This window comes from Triplophysa rosa, linkage group LG2, assembly GCF_024868665.1.
Source record: "Triplophysa rosa linkage group LG2, Trosa_1v2, whole genome shotgun sequence".
NCBI classification, from domain to species: Eukaryota; Metazoa; Chordata; class Actinopteri; order Cypriniformes; family Nemacheilidae; genus Triplophysa; species Triplophysa rosa.
The window spans coordinates 36,273,743-36,292,780 of record NC_079891.1 but is presented as its reverse complement, the minus strand read 5'-3'; the positions used below and the strand labels follow the sequence as shown (position 1 = coordinate 36,292,780).

Genomic DNA, 19,038 nt, shown 5'->3' with positions numbered 1-19,038 from the left:
AAACCATAACAAATATGATGTGTTAGTAGAAGCTGTAGGAGCTTTGACCCAAACTGGATTTTCTTACCGGTGTGTGTGGGCAGCGAGGTGGGCGGAAGTACAGAGAGTTACTGTAGTCATTCTCAAAAGACACACACACACAACCTGGAGAACAAAACTATTTTGTTGGCTTGAAGCCTGAAGACGAGTTCAAAACAACATGCATCCAGTATACACACACCTGACAGATGACCGTAAGTCAAGCGTTTTAACAGGGAATTCAATCAAAACTCTTCTGTGTTGTTGAGAAAGAAAAGTTGAGCAGTTTCCACTGTAGTTCCCCTTCACTGACCCCTGACACATGGCCACGAGAACAGACGTCTGTAGAGATTCCTCTTCAATTCCCAGAATGCGCCGCTGTAAGTTTTACTTTCAGAATGAGGCAGGCGCTGGTTCCTTGTGCTTTACTGGAAGCTGTGCGTCTCGTCTTTATGGGAAAAGCAGCAGATACAGCGGCCAGATGACTCGATAGATTCTTGATTCTCAACAGCGAGCGCGCTTGGGACTGTCCTGAAGATCAGCGCTCGTGTTGAAACACCTGACTAATGTCTTTTCTTCAGACCGTAGAAAGTGAGAAGACCGCGTTTCACTGGTTTGTTAATGATTAAGACCACGCGCAGCGCTCTCGGTAGCACACTCATATCTGAATCCATGTCACGCTGCTGTGTTACCTTCATTTGGATTTCAAGTTTGTGACATTCGTTTCAATACAGATTTGATTCCTAACGGGTAGAGATAGTTTTTAGAGACCAAGAGATTCTTAAGTAGTTTAGTTAGCAATATGATAATCATAATCGTCAGTTCAAAACGAAAAAGCAGGACTCTTCAGAAAGCTATACACCTTTTTATTGTCGATTAAAAAAACAAAAACAAGAGAACAATAAACAACATCTGAAGACCGCATATGAAGTAAAATAGTAGATAAACTAATAACACAGCGAGGCAAGTCGCCTCTTGGTCAAGTATTGTGATCAGTCACTCAAACCTGTGGAACACATCAGAACCGACTGTAAAAAACCCTCCAACCAACTGCCGATAAACCTTCAAACGCCTTCAGTTCGGTTGAGTGTGAAACGGGATCAAAGTAGAGAAAAAAATCTCCAGTTGACTTCATCACACAAACCACTTTCATGACACACAACGTAAACCATCATCAAAATATGTTCATTGTTCAAAGCTCCAGTTTATATGACACATGTCGAAGATAAAAAAACACTTGTCGTCTGTTTTCTTCATTTTAAATGGTCAGACTCTTTTCACTTTAGCCGTTCAAAAGCACACAATCAATCTTTAGCGTTAAATCGGCACACGTCCCACCCATAACATCCCAATAAACAACACGACAGCGTGCGGCTGCGATACGCATCCCATCAGCCACTGCAGGACAGGGAAACAAACATTATTCAACGGTCAAAGACACCTTAGAAACAAATGTACCGTACAGTAAGTTTGTGTGTGCAATCTCACCGCTGGTCTGAAGAGAAATGATGAGAAAAAACACCACACTGCTTACTAATACCACTTCAATAAATAAAGTATTTCGGAATGATACAAGTAAATACAGTAGAGACTGTAAACACACTTCTTTTCTAACAAAAACTTTCAAAACCGTTTGGTACAAAAATACAATACGCCTGTGACATCAAAAACCGTATTCAAGTTTCAAAAATAAATATTGTCTTGTCGCACAAGTCTAATACCGGCCTCGGGCCCTATGAATCATCTATATCAATAGAGATATTTATATATACTGTGTATATTCCATGAATTATAAGAAAGGCATTGCGACACTGACTTTAAAACAATTACAAGAGCAGATCTTCTGTAGATCCCTAAAACACGAAGGGACTTTCTTATTCGATGAGTGTTTTGAAGAAGTTCATGTGCCATTAGCGATGAACATTTATGGACATAATTCTGAAGAAACTGTCATACTGTACAGAGGATAAATAATATGACATGATATATAATGTTTCAGATTGACGTGCAGTCGTGTACTGTAGTTCCCAAAAAAAGTGTGTCAATAAGACACTAGTATTCCATCCTGCCACCACCTCTCCACGCAAAACATAAATAGAAATGACATATAAATAAAAGAGCTTCATAATTCATACAAAAAAACATTGATAAAATACTATTGATTTCCATTGAAAACTCTTTGCATCTGAAAGCCCTTTTCTTCATTTCACTGTTGAATCTTGTTGTGTGAATAGAAGCCGTAGCGCACTAACACACACCACACATCAGTGCTCATGAACGCAAAACCCACAATATCTGTAAATATTCAAGGTTTTCAATATTAAACAGTATTGTAATAGTATTTCAAAAATCTTGGTTTGTGTCTTTTTTTCTTGTAAATTGCACAGTAAGAAAACAAACAAACAAACAAACATTATGGCGTAATGATCTTATTGAGACGAGAGATTCCACGCCAAACTCACCAGAACACACGTGACACGTTAAACCAGTATAAAGGGATTCATTCTTTTCCAAACATCAAACTCAGAAACAAGCGGGGCATCACTTCCATGTGACGCATGTGTTTATCTTCCTTTAGAAATGTTTGACTAATAGTGCACGTTGTGCAAAGTGTAGCTGTAAAGCAGAAAGTCCATCGTGTTTGAAGAGCAGAATGCTCCCGTCCTGCAAGAATCCACCACTAAACTCCCAGCTGCCGCAGTGCATAAATCACATCCCTGACGCTCCTTCAGACATTCATCCTAAACACGTCTTTGTGTCCATCTCACACGTGTCAGCGGCCTCTTGCCCTCTTCTCCGCTTGACCGTGTCATTTCATCTCGCAAAAGTGAGACGGGCCGGACACTGGAGACGGAGAGAAAGTTCGAACCCTCGCGCGCGTCTCATGGTTGCTTCAACAGCTGCTGCTCTCCCCGCTTTTGGCCATGCCGGCCGAGCTGACGGCTATCTGGCAGCCGTTGGTGACGTGATTCATGACTTTCTGTTTCAGCTGAGCCACCTGCTCTCGGAGGATGCTGGCGGTGGACGCCAGGTCAGAGTTCTGCGTCTTCAGCACCTTCACCTTCTCCTCCAGACGCGAGATCCTCTCCAGCTTCCTCTTGCGGCACTTGGAGGCGGCGATACGGTTCCGCAGCTTCTTGCGCTCCGCCTTGATCCTCTCCTGGGTCTCCAGGTCGATGGGCGACAGCGAAGGGGGTGAAGCGGCAGGGTCGGCCCCTGGAGGGTGAGGCACCTCGGGTACGGTTTGAGGAGCGTCCAGGCCCCTTCCTTGAGGATGATGACCATGAGCCGAGGCGTAGGCGATCTGCCCGCCCGGGTACGAGGACGAAATCTGATTGGGGTTGTAGCTGCTCAAGTTGGTGTAAATTGGCATTTCGCCACCAGACATGAGGTTCCTCTGGTAGGGTCCCTGGATGGAGGACGTAGGAGACATCGGCGCTCCGACCAGCTGGTTCTGTTTGTGCAGATCGGCCAGAGCTTTGACGAAGCCGTCGGCAAATCCTTCCTGTTCGTTGGTGGCGTGGTTTCGGTACATGAAGGGATTGGCGGAGGGGTTTGGAGCCGGGCTGGTGGTCACCAGTCCCTGGTTGGACTGGATTATCAGGTGCTCCAGATCCGGAGACGAGAGCTTCAGGAGGTTCATGTCTGACGAGGACATCAGCGAGCTGTTGGGATTGGCGCTCATGCCGAGGCCGTTTGGGTTGATGTTAGCCCCGTTGCTCCCCGCTGGTCCCTGCAACAGTTTGAGGTTGGAGGTGTTTGCCACGCTGCCAGAGAAACTATGTGCCATGCTCTTTTTGCTAATCATCTTGTGGCCTTGATATCGATCATAATCTGGAATTTGTCCAAAGTGTGGAGCGCTATCGTCGTGATAGAAGGGCGTTTCCATCCTACCCGTCATTGACGCAGCGGGACGATTTCCTCATAATCTGTTGAGAAACCACCTGAGCTTTCGATGTTCACCCATGTACTCGGGCCCGGATCGAAGGAGTGCTTTAGATTCACAGCTCTCTGGCATTCATGGAAAACCTGCAAATGACAGAGAAAAATCAATCATGGTCAGGGGTGGTGGCTCGAAATTCGGAATATTGATCTAAAAAGTACAACAGACTATTCATAATGTCCAATCAGCCAAACTCTTTTGAATTGACTCAAAACATAACAATAATTAAAACACAGGGAGTTTCGCTTGTTAAAAATCTGAAGTACCTCGAAGTCTAACCATCAGTACATTCTTCCTCTCCACATGAGCTCGGCTCCACTTTAGTCCTTTCATCACATAAACGTTCAAATCACAAATCTAATATTTAACGTTATTTGATTGATTATTAGAAATGAGATCAGAGACTTACAAAAAGATCGAGCGCGAGGAGTGGGCGCGCACGCGCGCCTCACATGACAAACATGAATCCAGTCACGCAGTACAAACGACACAAAACGCATCGATTATCCGCGCGTCACCCTCTTTCCTGTAAAAGCGAGCGTGTGGATCGCAACGCGTCTCTCTGTACAAATAAAGCGCGAGCGATCCGTCGATCTCCTCGCGCGCTCGCTGTCAGTCTGACTGTGGGACTTTCTGCTGTGTGAAATGAGTCAGACACGCCCTTCAGTTCCTGAAACTAACGTGAGCGTTTGACGCACCGCCTCCTGCCTCGCGTCGCGTTCATTGGCCGCCTGCGCAGCCCATCTGCACTTCACTGAACATTAGATGTGTTCGTTTATAATCTTGTTTTGGGGGAGAAATATCTTAATATTTATTTTGGTTTAACATAGTAGTCATATCTATACGTGTGTTATACCTGTCTGTCTGTCTGTCTGTCTGTCTGTCCACACAGCAACAAACAAAACACAGGTTTGTTTTAGCGTCTTTGTGTAGAATTGTCACAGATTGTTTTTCTAGAGATCTAATAGTATTTTCTATCCTCTAGCCCTAAAGCAAACCCTCACACAAACCTTTCTGCATTTCTACATTTTCAAAAAAAATGGTTGAGTTTGTTTAATAATCAACTTTCATTTGTAGGGCCCGCTGACTGACACACACGGTGTAGCTGATGTCAGATTTTACTGTCCTCATCCTCGACATTCCACACACGCACACACATGTTATGTTGCTCTCAGGTAAGTCATATGAGAGGACACGGGTCAGCTGCACACTTCACATAGAAAGAGCCGCAGGTGTTTGTTCTTATAGCAGCTCATCTGCCTCAGACTAGAGCTGTGTTTCAGTGATGACCGTTAGTTCAGCTTCTAGAAGACGTTGTGAACGTTGGGAGGGGTTTTTAAGGCTGATGGAGATGGGTTTTTGCTTGTGATACAACAGTGCTGAAGTGGATGACAGCATCACATCTGCACGTCTATATTATCACAAAATAATGTTCAGATTGGTGCAGATTGCACAATGCAGATCTCTAAACCAGTTCCTGGACAATGGACAGTTTTTAGTTTGTGTTTTAACCATTTGACTAAATGTCTGATTTTAATGTTGTGTAACTTCTATTTTAACACAACAATCTTTCACTATTCCAAAACAACAGCGTGTGAGGATAGTGTATGTCATGCCCCTGCTCATGTTTTGAAGAAAAAAGCCTTATAAACGGGTTGGTTTGATTCTGTAATGTCTTCCTTTCTTCAGAGCTCAATCCTTTAAAGAACACACAATATTTGCAGCCACATCTGTATGGAGAGAAATAGGGGGAAAGTTGTTTTTAAAACTAAGTTACCATAAAATGAGATTCAGTTTTTCTGGATTATAAGAAAAGAGGAGACGGAAAAACCTAATTGTCAGAGAAAAAAACTTTTTCAAAGGACACAAACTTATTTCCCATATATTATATATTAGACGTGAAGCCCATAAAGAAATAATCCTTCAGCCCGTCTGTTGCGAATAAAATATTTCACCCATAACCTCCATCCTCTCTCACAACACGTTCAGCGGTTTGATAAAAAGCACACGAGTAACATTCCTCATCAAAGACATCAAACACGTGACATCATAAACACATTTACTTCTCTTCTTCTCAGTACCTTACAAGACACAACACACGGATGCGTTTGTGTGCTAGAGCAGATATCTTCATCCAATCAAACCTCTGTCAGATATTTTCATCGTCTGACCCTTTGTGTTCATTTTCTCTTTGAGGCAGTGAAACAGATCCTCTATAAATCTTATGAGAACACACCTGACATGACTCGTTCTGTGATAATCATTGTATATTTTTCATTGCATAAAACATTTTGGATAACAAACATGTATTGTGCAAAATAACTTCAAAATAAATAATACATTTCACAAGAAAAAAATCCAGTTATGACATGAATGAAGCGGTATTTCTAATGAATATATAATGCAGTACTGAATGATCTTGGTTTAAGTTGAAATCTGACTGCTTGATTCAGAAATCTGAAGGTGTCAGGAGTAAAGAAGAACATACAGTGACATCTTCAGAAAGAATATCATGTAGGATTTATTTGTGCAGAATTCAGACGGAGAGTTCAGAGCGCTTCCTCCTAATCCACATGATTCACTCTCTTCTGGTTGCCACAGAAACATCAGTTGAATGTCAAGTTTGGAGTCGGTGCCAATGGTTTGCAACCATCAAATCCTAAAACATGAAGAGAGAAAGAAGAAAACGCAAGAATAGAAACGCTTATAGACGGTTTACATTTCTTGAAGTCAATATGATGACATTCTGTGTTGTTCCAAAATGATACGGTGTTCGGCTCCTGCAGCTGTGTGATTTTTCTGCCAGGCCGAAAGTCTGAAGAGCAAATATTATAAATAATGCTTGACTTAACAAACACCTGAAGCTGTGTTTACATCATCCTCAAAGACTCCAGTCACAATGCTGTGATTTATCAAGAAGAAACCAAAGACTCCGGTGAAGACGTATGATCAGAGCAGGAATGAGATGCTCAACAGGCCAAATGTTTACAGAAGAGACAGAAAATAACTAATATGGTCACATTCTGTTGGCCTGACATAAAGCCAGTTTCACATCCACGCTTGGCCAATTGATGCGTTTCCATCCTCGCTCTTAACCAACCATTGAGAATAATGAAATGTCAGGCTTCATTGATTTGAGAGATCAGAGTCTGCGGCACAAATTGACATCAATAATTTACTTCCAAGTTGGATGAAAGACGATCTGAAGTGAAGCAGCATTCAGAAATGCCGCCATTTCATTTTAATTGTAGGACTCTGAATAGAACGGCACGGCCAACTCATAGACACAATAAAGGAATCTCATTAAACCAACATACAAATGTCATTTTATTTAGCCAATGATTGGGGGATCTTTTGATTTATTCAACAGTATGATTGCGTCAGTCCTATTTGAATTCTTCTTGCGTAAAATTCTAATTTATTACAACAATCACATTTGCTATAAACTATATGACTGATGCACAAAACCTCCTCAGGACCGTCTCTCAAACACAAAAACGTAATGGAATAGTTTTGAAATAATAATGGTGGTTTGACTGTCTGTGCTTCATGTGTTACTGAGATTTAGAAAATCAAGCGGTGAATGTTTTCACATGATTGTAGTACAGAAGAGACTGTGACTCACGGGGCTTAACTAGCATTTGTGATTCTTAATTCATTTTGACAGTTGGAAATGTTAAATCCTCGGGCTTTGCTCACAGTCACGGCTAAGTAGGTTAAATAGAACAGAAGCTACGCGATCGATTTCAGAACCTTCACGCTAAAACTGGCCATCCTATTTCTGATTCCTGTAAATATAACAGGAAATATGTTCACAGGACATGGCTCACGTGGCTCTTATATTCTTTCATATACTGTATATGAATTGCGTGTGTTTCACAGGCGTGTTTGTTCGTGCGTCTCTATTTCAATTGCACACAGAATGTTGTAGCTTATACCACGGGGCTGTTGAATGCTTCATTCTGATTGGCTGACGAACGTTTGACGGGTGTGCATTATTTTTCAGTTAAACGCACACCTATGAAGGTGTTCCAGGTCTGCTGAGCGCATTACAGTTCCATATCACTTCGCCAAGTTTAGCCTACTGTCCACCAGTGAATATGTATTTAACAACAGACAAAGTGACAGGCAAATTCCATTGTCTGAGAAGAAATAACTATTAATATTTATGGACAGCATGAACATTTGAACAACAATGGCGAGAGCACTGTACAGGACTGTTCAGACGAAAAACTAAAGCATATATCAAAGGTAATGGCAAACTACATGACACAGTCATCGGGTTAAAGATAAAACACGAAGCACAAAAATAACAACAACAACAACAGCATCCTAAATTCGTCTGTGGAATGCGTAAACAGGACTTAAAACACGCAGGAAGCTTTCTATGCCACTGCGAGAACCGCAGCTGGCGCAGAAACCTCCATGTCACTTTTTTCTCGTAATACTTTTCTTATACGACAGGGGTGTTAAATACGAGGAAAACAAATCAAATATAGATACTTGTCTTTTCACTCTCAGTGAAGCAAACGCGTGTGCACGTGCGCTGTCTGTCTTCCTCTCGCTCTCGGAAAACTGCATATGCAGCTCAAGCAACGCCTTCAGATGAGATGCGTAAGAAATTAGTCCTACCAGCAAGTGCATTCCGGGACAAATACCATAAAAATGTCTTGAGATAAAACATCGTAACAACGTCTTGTGGTATCGGAACAACGTCATTGTGGTGTTGTGACAGTGGTATAAGCGGAATAATTGACGACGGGCCGTTCAATTATCGAAAGTTAATGCACACCCCGAGGTGGTAATGCGGCCACAACGCGAAGCTTACCTATACGTGACACCTCGTGTATTGCATTGTAAGAGATTTATCTATCGGAGTAACTGGCTCAAGTAATTCACCGTGGTAAGTTCAGTACAGCGTTTAATGAAAGTGAAAAAAGAGTCTCTGCATTATGAGTTTCGCCATCAAGTAAAACTTACAGAAGTTCAAAGAATAGCTGGCCTTTATAGTCACTATAGTTTATTTAGGCTGATTCTATAGTGATGACAACACTGCAAAAACAGCACTGAGGTAAAACCTGCAGAGACATCTTGGGCTTCACTTTTGTGTATTGTTTGACATACAGCGCTGGAGTTTTGACTCTGTCCATCTCTGGCTTGTTCACTGAGAGACTGCTGACATTGATTCTTGGGTTTGATACCTCATAAACATCCTACATTTACTGTCACTTTACTTATGCATTTAACTTTTATTAAAACATACATTCTTTTTGTACATAAAGGTGTTGCAAATTTTTCAGGTTTATTGTCATTCCAGTGCTGACCGTTATTGCATGTTTACTGATATCATGTTGATACTTCCAACATTATCATTTTGTAAATAGCACTGCATCAGTTATGTGCAGTAATGTTTGTTTACATTGTTGCTTTGAAACCGTCTATATCGTATATGGCGGAAAAACGACATTAATTCCATGTACAGTATTCTAATACCATCTCTTATTTATGTATCTAACTATTTCTCTATTACAGTAAGCACTGCAAAATTGTATGTAAAGCTGCTTTGCATGAATGCAAAATTGAATTGAATAAAACTGAATTGAATTTACTGCTAAACTTGTCCAGGACATCATTTTAACCATCACGATTAATCTCTTAAAAACTCACAGAACAGCTCCGCCCACCCGCATGTTCTCACAGATCCTAGTGGTTAAAGGCAAAAGATTTCTGTGAAAGCGTCATGAACTTTAGATTGTGTGTGTGTGTGTGCGTGCGTGCGTGCGCGCGCGTGCGTGCGTGCGTGCGTGCGCGCGTGTGCGTGTGTGTGTGTGGGTGTGTGCATGCGTGTGCGTGTGTGTGTGTGGGTGTGTGCATACGTGTGTGTGTGTGTGTGTGTGTGCGTGCGTGCGTGCGTGCGTGCGTGTGTGTGTGTGTGTCCTCTATTGTAGGGAGGGACCAAATGTCACCACAATCTTAGTAAAATCTGACATTGTGTGTATCAGTCAGCATGATTATTAAACAAACTAAATTATGTTTTATTAACAAGGTTCTGGAGGAGCACGTGCAGATAATTAACTCGGCTGGCTTTCAATTAACAATCACAGCAATCATCCTATGCTTTATAAATAGTCAAGCCGCCTTACCTCCATTCTCTCGAATGTCTGGTAACATCCCTCCTCCATACCACTAGCCGGTTTTCACCTCAGCACCGGGGGCTATACGTCGGGTTCGGGCACACACCGGGCACGGGTCCTCGCCCCGGACAGCACGCCAAATACGCATACTATCCGTCCCATTTTATTTTCTGCGAGGCGAAATCGTGAAATTATGTTTATTTGAAAGTGTAAATACAGAAAAGTGTTTGTGAGGGTTTGATGTCTATGACAAATCCCCACAAAGACACTTATTAGTCTGTGCTTGTGGGGGGGTGTCTTTCCATTTCTACCCACATTTATTTTAGGTAAATGGAAAATCCTGTGACTAAAACACTTTCTGTCATTAGAATCGTTTTTTCAATCAATTAATAAAAACATCCAGCTGACTTCAGTATAATATGTTGTCAAAGCCAAACTTTAATTTTCATCACAGAGTCGACCAGAGCAAACAAAAAAAACAGAAGAGAAGATAAAGAGGGACTCTGAAAGTGAAAAGAGGGACTCTGTGACAGGAACATACACATTTATTCATTTATGGTAGATTTATGATATTTGATGTAATGAATGTACTGTACGCAAGTAACTTCCCTAACTCATGACCACAGTGACACATTTTCAAACTGATCTGCTTGATTCCTAACACACACATGTGATTTCTCCTACCTTGACACTGCTGTTTTATAGAAAATATGATGTTTCAGATTTTATTTTATTACAGTCACATCAAGTTACTTATGTTTTAAACAAAATATGGCCATTTAGGTCACATATGTCTTGTGTGTTTTACAGACCACTGAATCATTGTTATACAACTGAATGATGAACACAGTCCAGCATCACAGACTCAGACGTGTGTGTGTGTGTGTGTGTGCGTGTGCGTGTGCGTGTGCGTGTGTGTGTGCGGGGATAGTCAACCAAAGCCTGTGCGTGCGTGTGCGTGTGCGTGTGCGTGTGCGTGTGTGCGTGTGTGTGCGTGCATGCGTGTTTCTGGTGAGAAACTTCAATTCAGTGATGATCACAACACAAGCAACGCTGCTGAAGTGACTCTTACACAATTGTCCCCCTAAACACACACACACACGTTTGCGCAGCTATCTTTATGAGGACATACCCGTTCCCCTAACCATCAGAACTACATGCCTGACCCTAACCCTAAACCTGATTATAACCTAAACCCTAAAACCAAGTCTTCACCCTCAAACAGCCCTTTAAAGGGGTCTCTGGAAGTGAGGACCGGCCAAAATGTGCTCACTTTACTCTCCTTGTCCTCACACCGCTGGTCTACACCTCAAACCGGTCCTCACAAATATACATGTACAAGTACACATACACTCTCTCTACACGCTGACACACACGTGCATACACGCACTAGTTTTTAAAGTGTAATACATACACAAGATTACTGTAATGCATTAGACAGAAAATAACAAAGGAATGTACAGAATTAATAATATAATATAATATACCAATAGTCCTCTATACTCATGTAAATAATGCTGATTTCTTGAATTAAAGTAACAAACATGAAAATAATGACATGACATTCTTCAAGTAAATCTGATTCATGATGGTTCATGTGTGCTGAAGCGGTTGAAGGGGCTAGTGGTTAGAGAGTCGGACTCGTCGACAGAAGGTCACCGGTTGGATTCTCAGGGTCAGCAGGTAGCGACTGACGTGCCCTCGAGCGAGGCACCTAACCCCCGGGTTGCTCCCCGGGCGCTGCAGTGATTTCTGCTCCAGATGTGTGAGTGTTCACTACTCACTGGCCGCTTAAATACAGAGGTCACATTCCAGTAATGGGTCACCATAACTGACAAATAGGTCACTTTCAGTGCAGTTATAACATCCTCAGATTAAAGCCGTTCATGTTCATCCTGCTCAGATACACATCCGCTAAAGTCTTTCAGTTATTTTGTGTTAAAAGTCTTTCAGTTATTTTAAGCTTACAGTCTGCAGTAGATGGTTTCTTCACAGTTTGATTGCTTGTCTTACTGGAGCGGCTCTGAATCTCAACATGTGTTACAGTATTTACAGTTTCTCTTCATGTTTATTTTGATCATTTTCACAATTGAGAAATATCATGAATTTAATCCTTGACAAACGACTCATGAACCACCACATAACATCACATATGTGAATGTTCCCTCATGGAGTCCATGTGTCATGAAACACCGTGACCGTCTGAATCAGAGCGATGTGACGACTGAAACTTCAGTATGAGGACGAAAAGCAACTTTTCATGAATCATGTGAACTGATCTTCAATCCGTTTTTCAGCCAGGTTCTGCCGTCATCATTGACACTGGTCACCCTGCTTTCCTGTGGCTCAGTGGTTAGAGTATGGCACTAGCAATGCCAAGGTCATGAGTTGGATCCCAGGGGAATGCACATAGTCAGAAATAATATGTGTAATACAATGCAATGTAAGTCGCTTTGGATAAAAGCGTCTGCCAAATGCGTAAATGTAAATGTTCTATGTGATCTGTCTACATATGATCTCTGATTCTACTGATTTTGCTTTAAATTAATCATTTAAGGGTTCATCTCTGGCTGGTTTACTTTAAGACACAGGTGTTTTTTTTAATCAAAGAATGATTTAAATGCCTATTAAACATTTTTACAAGTAAACATCATTTAGTGGGTTTCATAGTTTGTTTCCTAATTTACATTGTGTAGGACATAAGTGGTTAAGACTTTTACCATTCATGTTGGGACATTTGTTCACCACAATGTTCAGAACCCCGCGCACACACACATATGAATCATCTATCCTCTGTGAGTGAGAAGAACCCACCACAGCAGAGGTGGTGAAGAGAGTGTGTGCGCGTGACACCTGCTGAATCATCTGTGAGATTCACCTGAGTCATTTATCAGATAAATACAGACATTAGAGGAGTCACACACACACAAACGTCTTGTTGACTCTGAAAGCTTGTATCACATCTGACTGTCACTTTAATGGCGCTTTTCTTGCTCGTCCAGGTAAGAGATCGTCATCATGTCTCCTGTTGCATGTGCTGTGAGGGGGTGTGTAACGTACCTCACTTAATATATGATTTATCTTACTGTCGTGTTTTGATTTAGCTTCATCAAGACAAACATGTATGAATGAATATGATCTGATATCTGACTGTAAACATGAGGATACGTGTTCCACAGACATCGTTTGAGATATACAGCTCTCTCGCAGTGGATGTGGCTGCGTCATGAGATGTTGGAATCAGTGTTATATTAACAGTGGCATGAAACTCAGTGTGTTATAATATCAATTAATAATTCATGAATGCCTGCTGCTCTGTTGTGGTTTAATACATCACACTGCGGATGAGTAACATACATTACTTTTTCTGATTGTGATTTTTTTATTTAAAATCTAAAGTTTGAGTTTGTTAACATTAGTAAATGCATTAGCTAACGTTGTCATGATCGTGCGACCGGCACGAAGAGAGAGAACCCAAGTGCAGACGAGGTTGACACAAAACAAGGATTAATTAACAAAATACAAAACAAAAACCCGCAAGAGGGTAAAATAAAAAATGACAGAGGGGAATAATACTAATCACAGACTAAACAAGAACAAAGACTCACTAAACTGGACTAAAACAATACTTGACGATAAACTTACACAGAATTGACTTGGCTTGGCTTGGACTAGGCTCACAAGCAGGAACAGGGCGTAATGTCTTCAAAGACATAGAGCGAAATGAACTAGCACAGGACAGAAAACACAAGGGCATTAAATAGGGAGTAAATCAGGAAGAAACAGGTGTGAGGCATAAACTAATTAACAATCAATAATAAGGAAACGAGAGGGCGGGGACATAGACGAGACCCGAGAGAGCGCATGGTACGCCATAGCAAACAATACCACGTCTCTCTCACAGTAAACGCGTGGGTCTGTCATGATTCTGCCACAAGACTCGGAAACTATGACCAGAAAAGGCAGAATCATGACAAACATGATCTGATAATGATCAATATAGTTTTCAGCATTTATTCTTCTTTGTTCACGTTAGTCAATACAATCATTCATTCATGGTGCATAAGTATTGTTCCGTGTTAACTAATGTTAACAAATACATCTTTTTTTATTCTAATTATAAATCAAAGATTCTTTTTAATTTGACAATGTCTCATCCCAAACAAGAGTCTTCAGTATTGTGTTCAATCGATACAACTCTTTCAGTGGATCTCCACACCCGTATATCTTTTATTCCTTAAGAATGTCTGCAAGAAAGTATTGACAGCTTACATCATGCTGACCACTACAACCCTGCTCATGAATCAGCATCTATAACAACAGAGAAAATCAATGCTGAAACTGATCACACACACACACACTGACAGTATTTTGTGAGTTTTATCAGTATTACAGTCAGTCACAATCAGGGCCGTAGCCAGGAGTTTAGAAATACTGTTTGTCCCAAACAAAACAAATTTTGACGTCCATGATATACGTGTCACAGTCTTGTCTGTCCCCATGCCTGTTTTCCTGAGTTTTCCCCCTTGGACTACACCTCCCGCAATCCTCCATGCTCCATCACCTGTCCCTCGTCTGTTTGTTTTGAACTTACCTTTGTCTGTGTTCCCGAGGGCGTCCTGTTACAATATGTATGTGAATTTTAAAACATTTGGAGTGCAAATTAGGTAACAGCTAAATCCGTGTTTATCTTTTCATGTTTATCTGCGATGAAAGTAAACACATGGTCAATTGATCTTTTTATACAAATATTACCAGATTGGAATGCAATCTATCTTTCATGGAAAAGCATTTGGGTTTGGAATGACATAAAGGTAGTGTACTGTAAGCGAGTGATAACATTATGTCCGCTGACAGGTGAAGTGAATAACACTGATTATCTCTTCATCACGGCACCTATTACTGGGTGGGATATATTAGGCAGCAATTGAACATTTTGTCCTGAAAGTTGATGTGTTAGAACAGGGATAGGCAACGTCGGTCCTGTAGATTTAGCTCCAACTCTAATCAAACATGCCTCAAAAATCGAACCAAAGTCTTCAGGGTTACTCGAAAATGACATGCAGGTGTATTTGATTAGGGTTGGAACTAAAATCTGTAGGACAGCGGCACTTCAGGACCAACGTTACCTATCCCTGTGTTAGAAGCATGAAAAATGGTCGAGCATAAGGAATAGAGCTAGTTTGACAAGGGTCAAATTATGATGGCTAGACGACCATGTCAGAGCATCTCCATGTTCCCGGTCTGCAGTGGTCAGTATCTACCAAAAGAGGTCCGAGGAAGGAACCGGTGACATTGATGCATGTGGGGAGCGAATGCTGGCCTGTGTGGTCCGATCCAACAGACCAGCTACTGTAGATCTAATTGCTGATAAAGTTAATGCTGGTTCTGACAGAAAGTTGTTAGAATACGCATTGCATCGCAGTTTCTTGCAAATAGTATTGTTTCTCTTTCGATACTGTTCACTTTGCATTGCGTTTAGCAAACCACTGTGGGAAAACTCCTGTTTTATCCGATACTGATAAACCGTGATAAAGCACAATGGTGGGCCCAAAAGCCAATTGGTCTGTGATTTTCACAAACGTTAACCAATAGGCTTCAAGATCGCAAACTCCCAAGTGCTCTGTAAAGAAGGAGAAAGCCAGCGTTTTGCATGCATTTAGACGTGGTATGTGAATGGCCTCCTAACATTTCTATGATAAAACTGCATAAAACATTTAGCTACTTACATCGCGCTCTTTCACAGTTAAAACTGACCTCAACCTCGGCTTCTGTCAATAGCAACTCCAGCCTTCTATCATTTGATTGGACAGCAATCTTCATCTTCCTTCATCACTCAATCAGATTGACATTGAAGAGAGCTGTTACACAGCTGAGGTAGTCCAGATCTGAGATCAGTTTTCTTGCCGTTTTCTACAATATTGGCAGCACTTAATACAGTTTGTCCTATTAGGCAATTGTTGACTTTTATTACACACCATGGAAAACTCAATGGTGGATACGGCCATGGTCACAATGAAAACGAATATGTTTTGCTATGTCTTAACCAGAAATGATCTCCCGTTGTGTTGTTCAGAAGAATGAAGGTTAGAACAGGTTTGGAACAACACTGTAGTGAGTCAAAATGTTTCAATTTTTCAATCAGACCAGATTCACATCAGATGAACTTGCACACACCCATCACACCAGATTCACGTCTTCTGCTTTCCCTTCAGAGATTTTATTCTTATTTCACATCATTCTCCTGCTTGATATTCAATGTCTCATCTGAAAAACACAAAAGTGGGTCAGATGCGAATAATTTCTTAAGCCCATTGGAACATCAAAACATATGAAGGTTCTGGGGGCATTTTAATAACCGCCACCAATATTCACCCCCCCGGTCGGACAGGCGGAGAGCCGACCGGTGACTGCAGGCCCGAGCCCAGCACAAGCATCTAATACCGCATGTAATTTTAGCACTGGAACCAAGAAGATTTAAAAGCCTCACAGTGTTTTCATGTGAAAAAATGCATTGAGGCGTTTCATGCAAAGTAGACGCACGACACAGAGAAACACACAAAAACACATCAGTAAGTTTTATATTGTGTGTGTCCAAATATTATATTTACAATCATGAGTAAATTCTCAAGTTAATATAATTTGTGGTATTTATCAGGTCCAGCATCTTTTTTTTAGGGTTAAATAAACATTAAACCTCACAGTATTTAATCATACTTTCAGTAGAAGCGAAAAAATCCTGTAGTGAATAATCACTTACATTGATAGAGGGATCCGGGTCAAATCTATAGATGGAGGATGGGCTCTTCTCAGCTACTAGATCAGTAAGAAACCACCCAGCAACAAACAACAACACCCTAGCAACCATATAGAAACGCCCCTGGAAACCACACAGCACTAAAATCAGTCTTTACCTGTTTTGTGGGTACTTTACATACACTCTTAAAAATAAAGGTGCTAAAAAGGTTCTTCACAGCGATGCCTGTAACACTCCCATTGGTCCCTAGTACTGTTTTCCCCCGTTGTTGCCCCAAGGATGTTCTTTTGACACGCTCCCTCACCTGTCCCTTGTTGTTTTTGCCTGCACCTGTCCCTCATCAGAGATCATTGACCTTCACACCATCATCCGGACACTGTATGTACTCTCCTTTGCTCATTGTTCTTTGTCCAGTATTAATGTAACGTTATGTTTTTGTGTCTTACCTTGTTCCATGGATGTTCTCATTGGATTACCTTGTTTTGTGGTTTACATTTGGTTCCTGACTGCACCTTTTTTATACTAAACCTTGCACATTTCATTTTCGTTTGGATTCGTCCGTCATCAGTGGACATTGTTACAGAATACTGGACCCATAAAATGACGGATTACTTGCGGCTCAACATCTCTCCAGAGGACAATCTGAGATACCACCTCAGCCAGGATGGCCGTCCTCTGGAGAGATACGTGGAGGACTTCCTGGAACTGAGCCATCAGGTGAGCTTGGATGATCGCTCACTTAACGCGTGCTTTGTGATGGCACACAAACGAAGTCACCCCCCCCACGAAGTCCTCCACCAGAGATGAGTCCCGCAATAATCCGGGGTTCTCTGAGCCTGCTGCCCAGCCGCCAGAGCTCGCTGCCCAGCCGTCTGAGTCTGCTGCCCAGCTGTGTTCCGAGCTGGTCCCACCCGGTCTTCCAGAGTTCTATCCCGAAGCCTTCCCAGAACCCCGTCCCAAAGTCTGCCCGGAGCCCCGTCCTGTAGACGGTCTAGAGCCCCTGGACTTGTGCCAAATATTTTGGGGGGGGCGCAGTCTAGGGACGAAATGGCTATACCCTCGTCTCCTCGCCCCAAGCCTCCCGAGCGGCCGGCTCCCTCCAGTCCTCCCGAGCGGCCGGCTCCCTCCAGTCCTCCCGAGCGGCCAGCGCCTTCCAGACCTCCCGAGTAGCCGGCACCCTCCAGGCTTCCGGAGCGGCCGGCTCCCTCCAGATCTCCCGAGCGGCCGGCACCCTCCAGGCTTCCGGTGCGGCAGGCTCCCTCCAGATCTCCCGAGCGGCCGGCACCCTCCAGGCTTCCGGTGCGGTCGGCAGGGAGGAGTACTGTAACACTCCCGTTGGTCCCTAGTCCTGTTTTCCCCATTGTTGCCCCAAGGATGTTCTTTTGCCACGCTCCCTCACCTGTCCCTCATTGTTTTTGCCTGCAACCAGGGGCGGATTAAGGTGGTCAGGGGCCCCTAGGCTGCTCTTTGGGTGAGGCCTCCCTTAGGTGGCTTTCAGGTGTCTGAATGGTAATACGATGTTTCCAAATTTAAAAATAGTCCTGATAAATAGTCTGTTTGCAAGCAGCAGAAAGCTCGGTAAGCAAACATACAGTAAAACCAAGTGTTGTTTACTCTGCGTTGCGCATAATAGCATCAAGTAATTAAAAAACACAATAATTGACCCGTGTTCTGTTTACTATCATGTGTCATGCACGTTCTTGATGACGTAAGATGAATGCAAACGCACCAGGGTTCGATAGAATCAAGCTGAGACACCGCTGCGAGTGGCATCAGAACAATCGCACTCGGACACACACATCAAATACTACAGTGTTTCCTCTACATTCCGGGTTACTTTGCAACAGCAAACACCACAAGAGCGCAAGCTCCAGTTTTATAAATAATAACGCCTCGGTGGATCTTTACTGAGACACAAACCACTGTGCATTACATAAACTGTGATTAAAACAAAGCCATAATTAAAAACCAACCTGTATAATATGCGTGTCCTTGTGGAATAACTCCCTGAAATATTCCAGATGACATGCTGAGCTAACTTCTGCAACAGCTACGTATCCTGCTGCAGTTCTTTCAACCGCAGCACCGATGTTAGTTAATGCGAGCTGCCAGTCCTCCTGCTGCTATCTTAGTCACGTTGTTCTTTTAACCTTTGTATTTTACATTTTTGTGCTCCACTATTGTAC

General features: G+C 42.3%; 1 protein-coding gene across 2 annotated transcripts; it reads right to left on the bottom strand.

The window, feature by feature from the left end:
• Window positions 1–868: 868 nt before the first annotated feature.
• june (JunE proto-oncogene, AP-1 transcription factor subunit) lies at window positions 869–4,731 on the bottom strand. 2 transcript variants are annotated; one of them, XM_057320418.1, is made up of 3 exons: window positions 4,371–4,731; window positions 4,228–4,287; window positions 869–4,047 (listed from the first exon to the last, which is right to left on the bottom strand). In XM_057320418.1, the coding sequence occupies exon 3, from the start codon at window positions 3,917–3,919 to the stop codon at window positions 2,912–2,914; it is 1,008 nt and encodes a 335-aa protein (XP_057176401.1). In that variant the 5' UTR covers window positions 3,920–4,047; window positions 4,228–4,287; window positions 4,371–4,731; the 3' UTR covers window positions 869–2,911. The 2 variants fall into 2 exon arrangements, with proteins under 2 accessions (XP_057176401.1, XP_057176392.1); XM_057320409.1 differs by lacking the exon at window positions 4,228–4,287 and having other exon boundaries at window positions 4,371–4,730.
• Window positions 4,732–19,038: the final 14,307 nt, after the last annotated feature.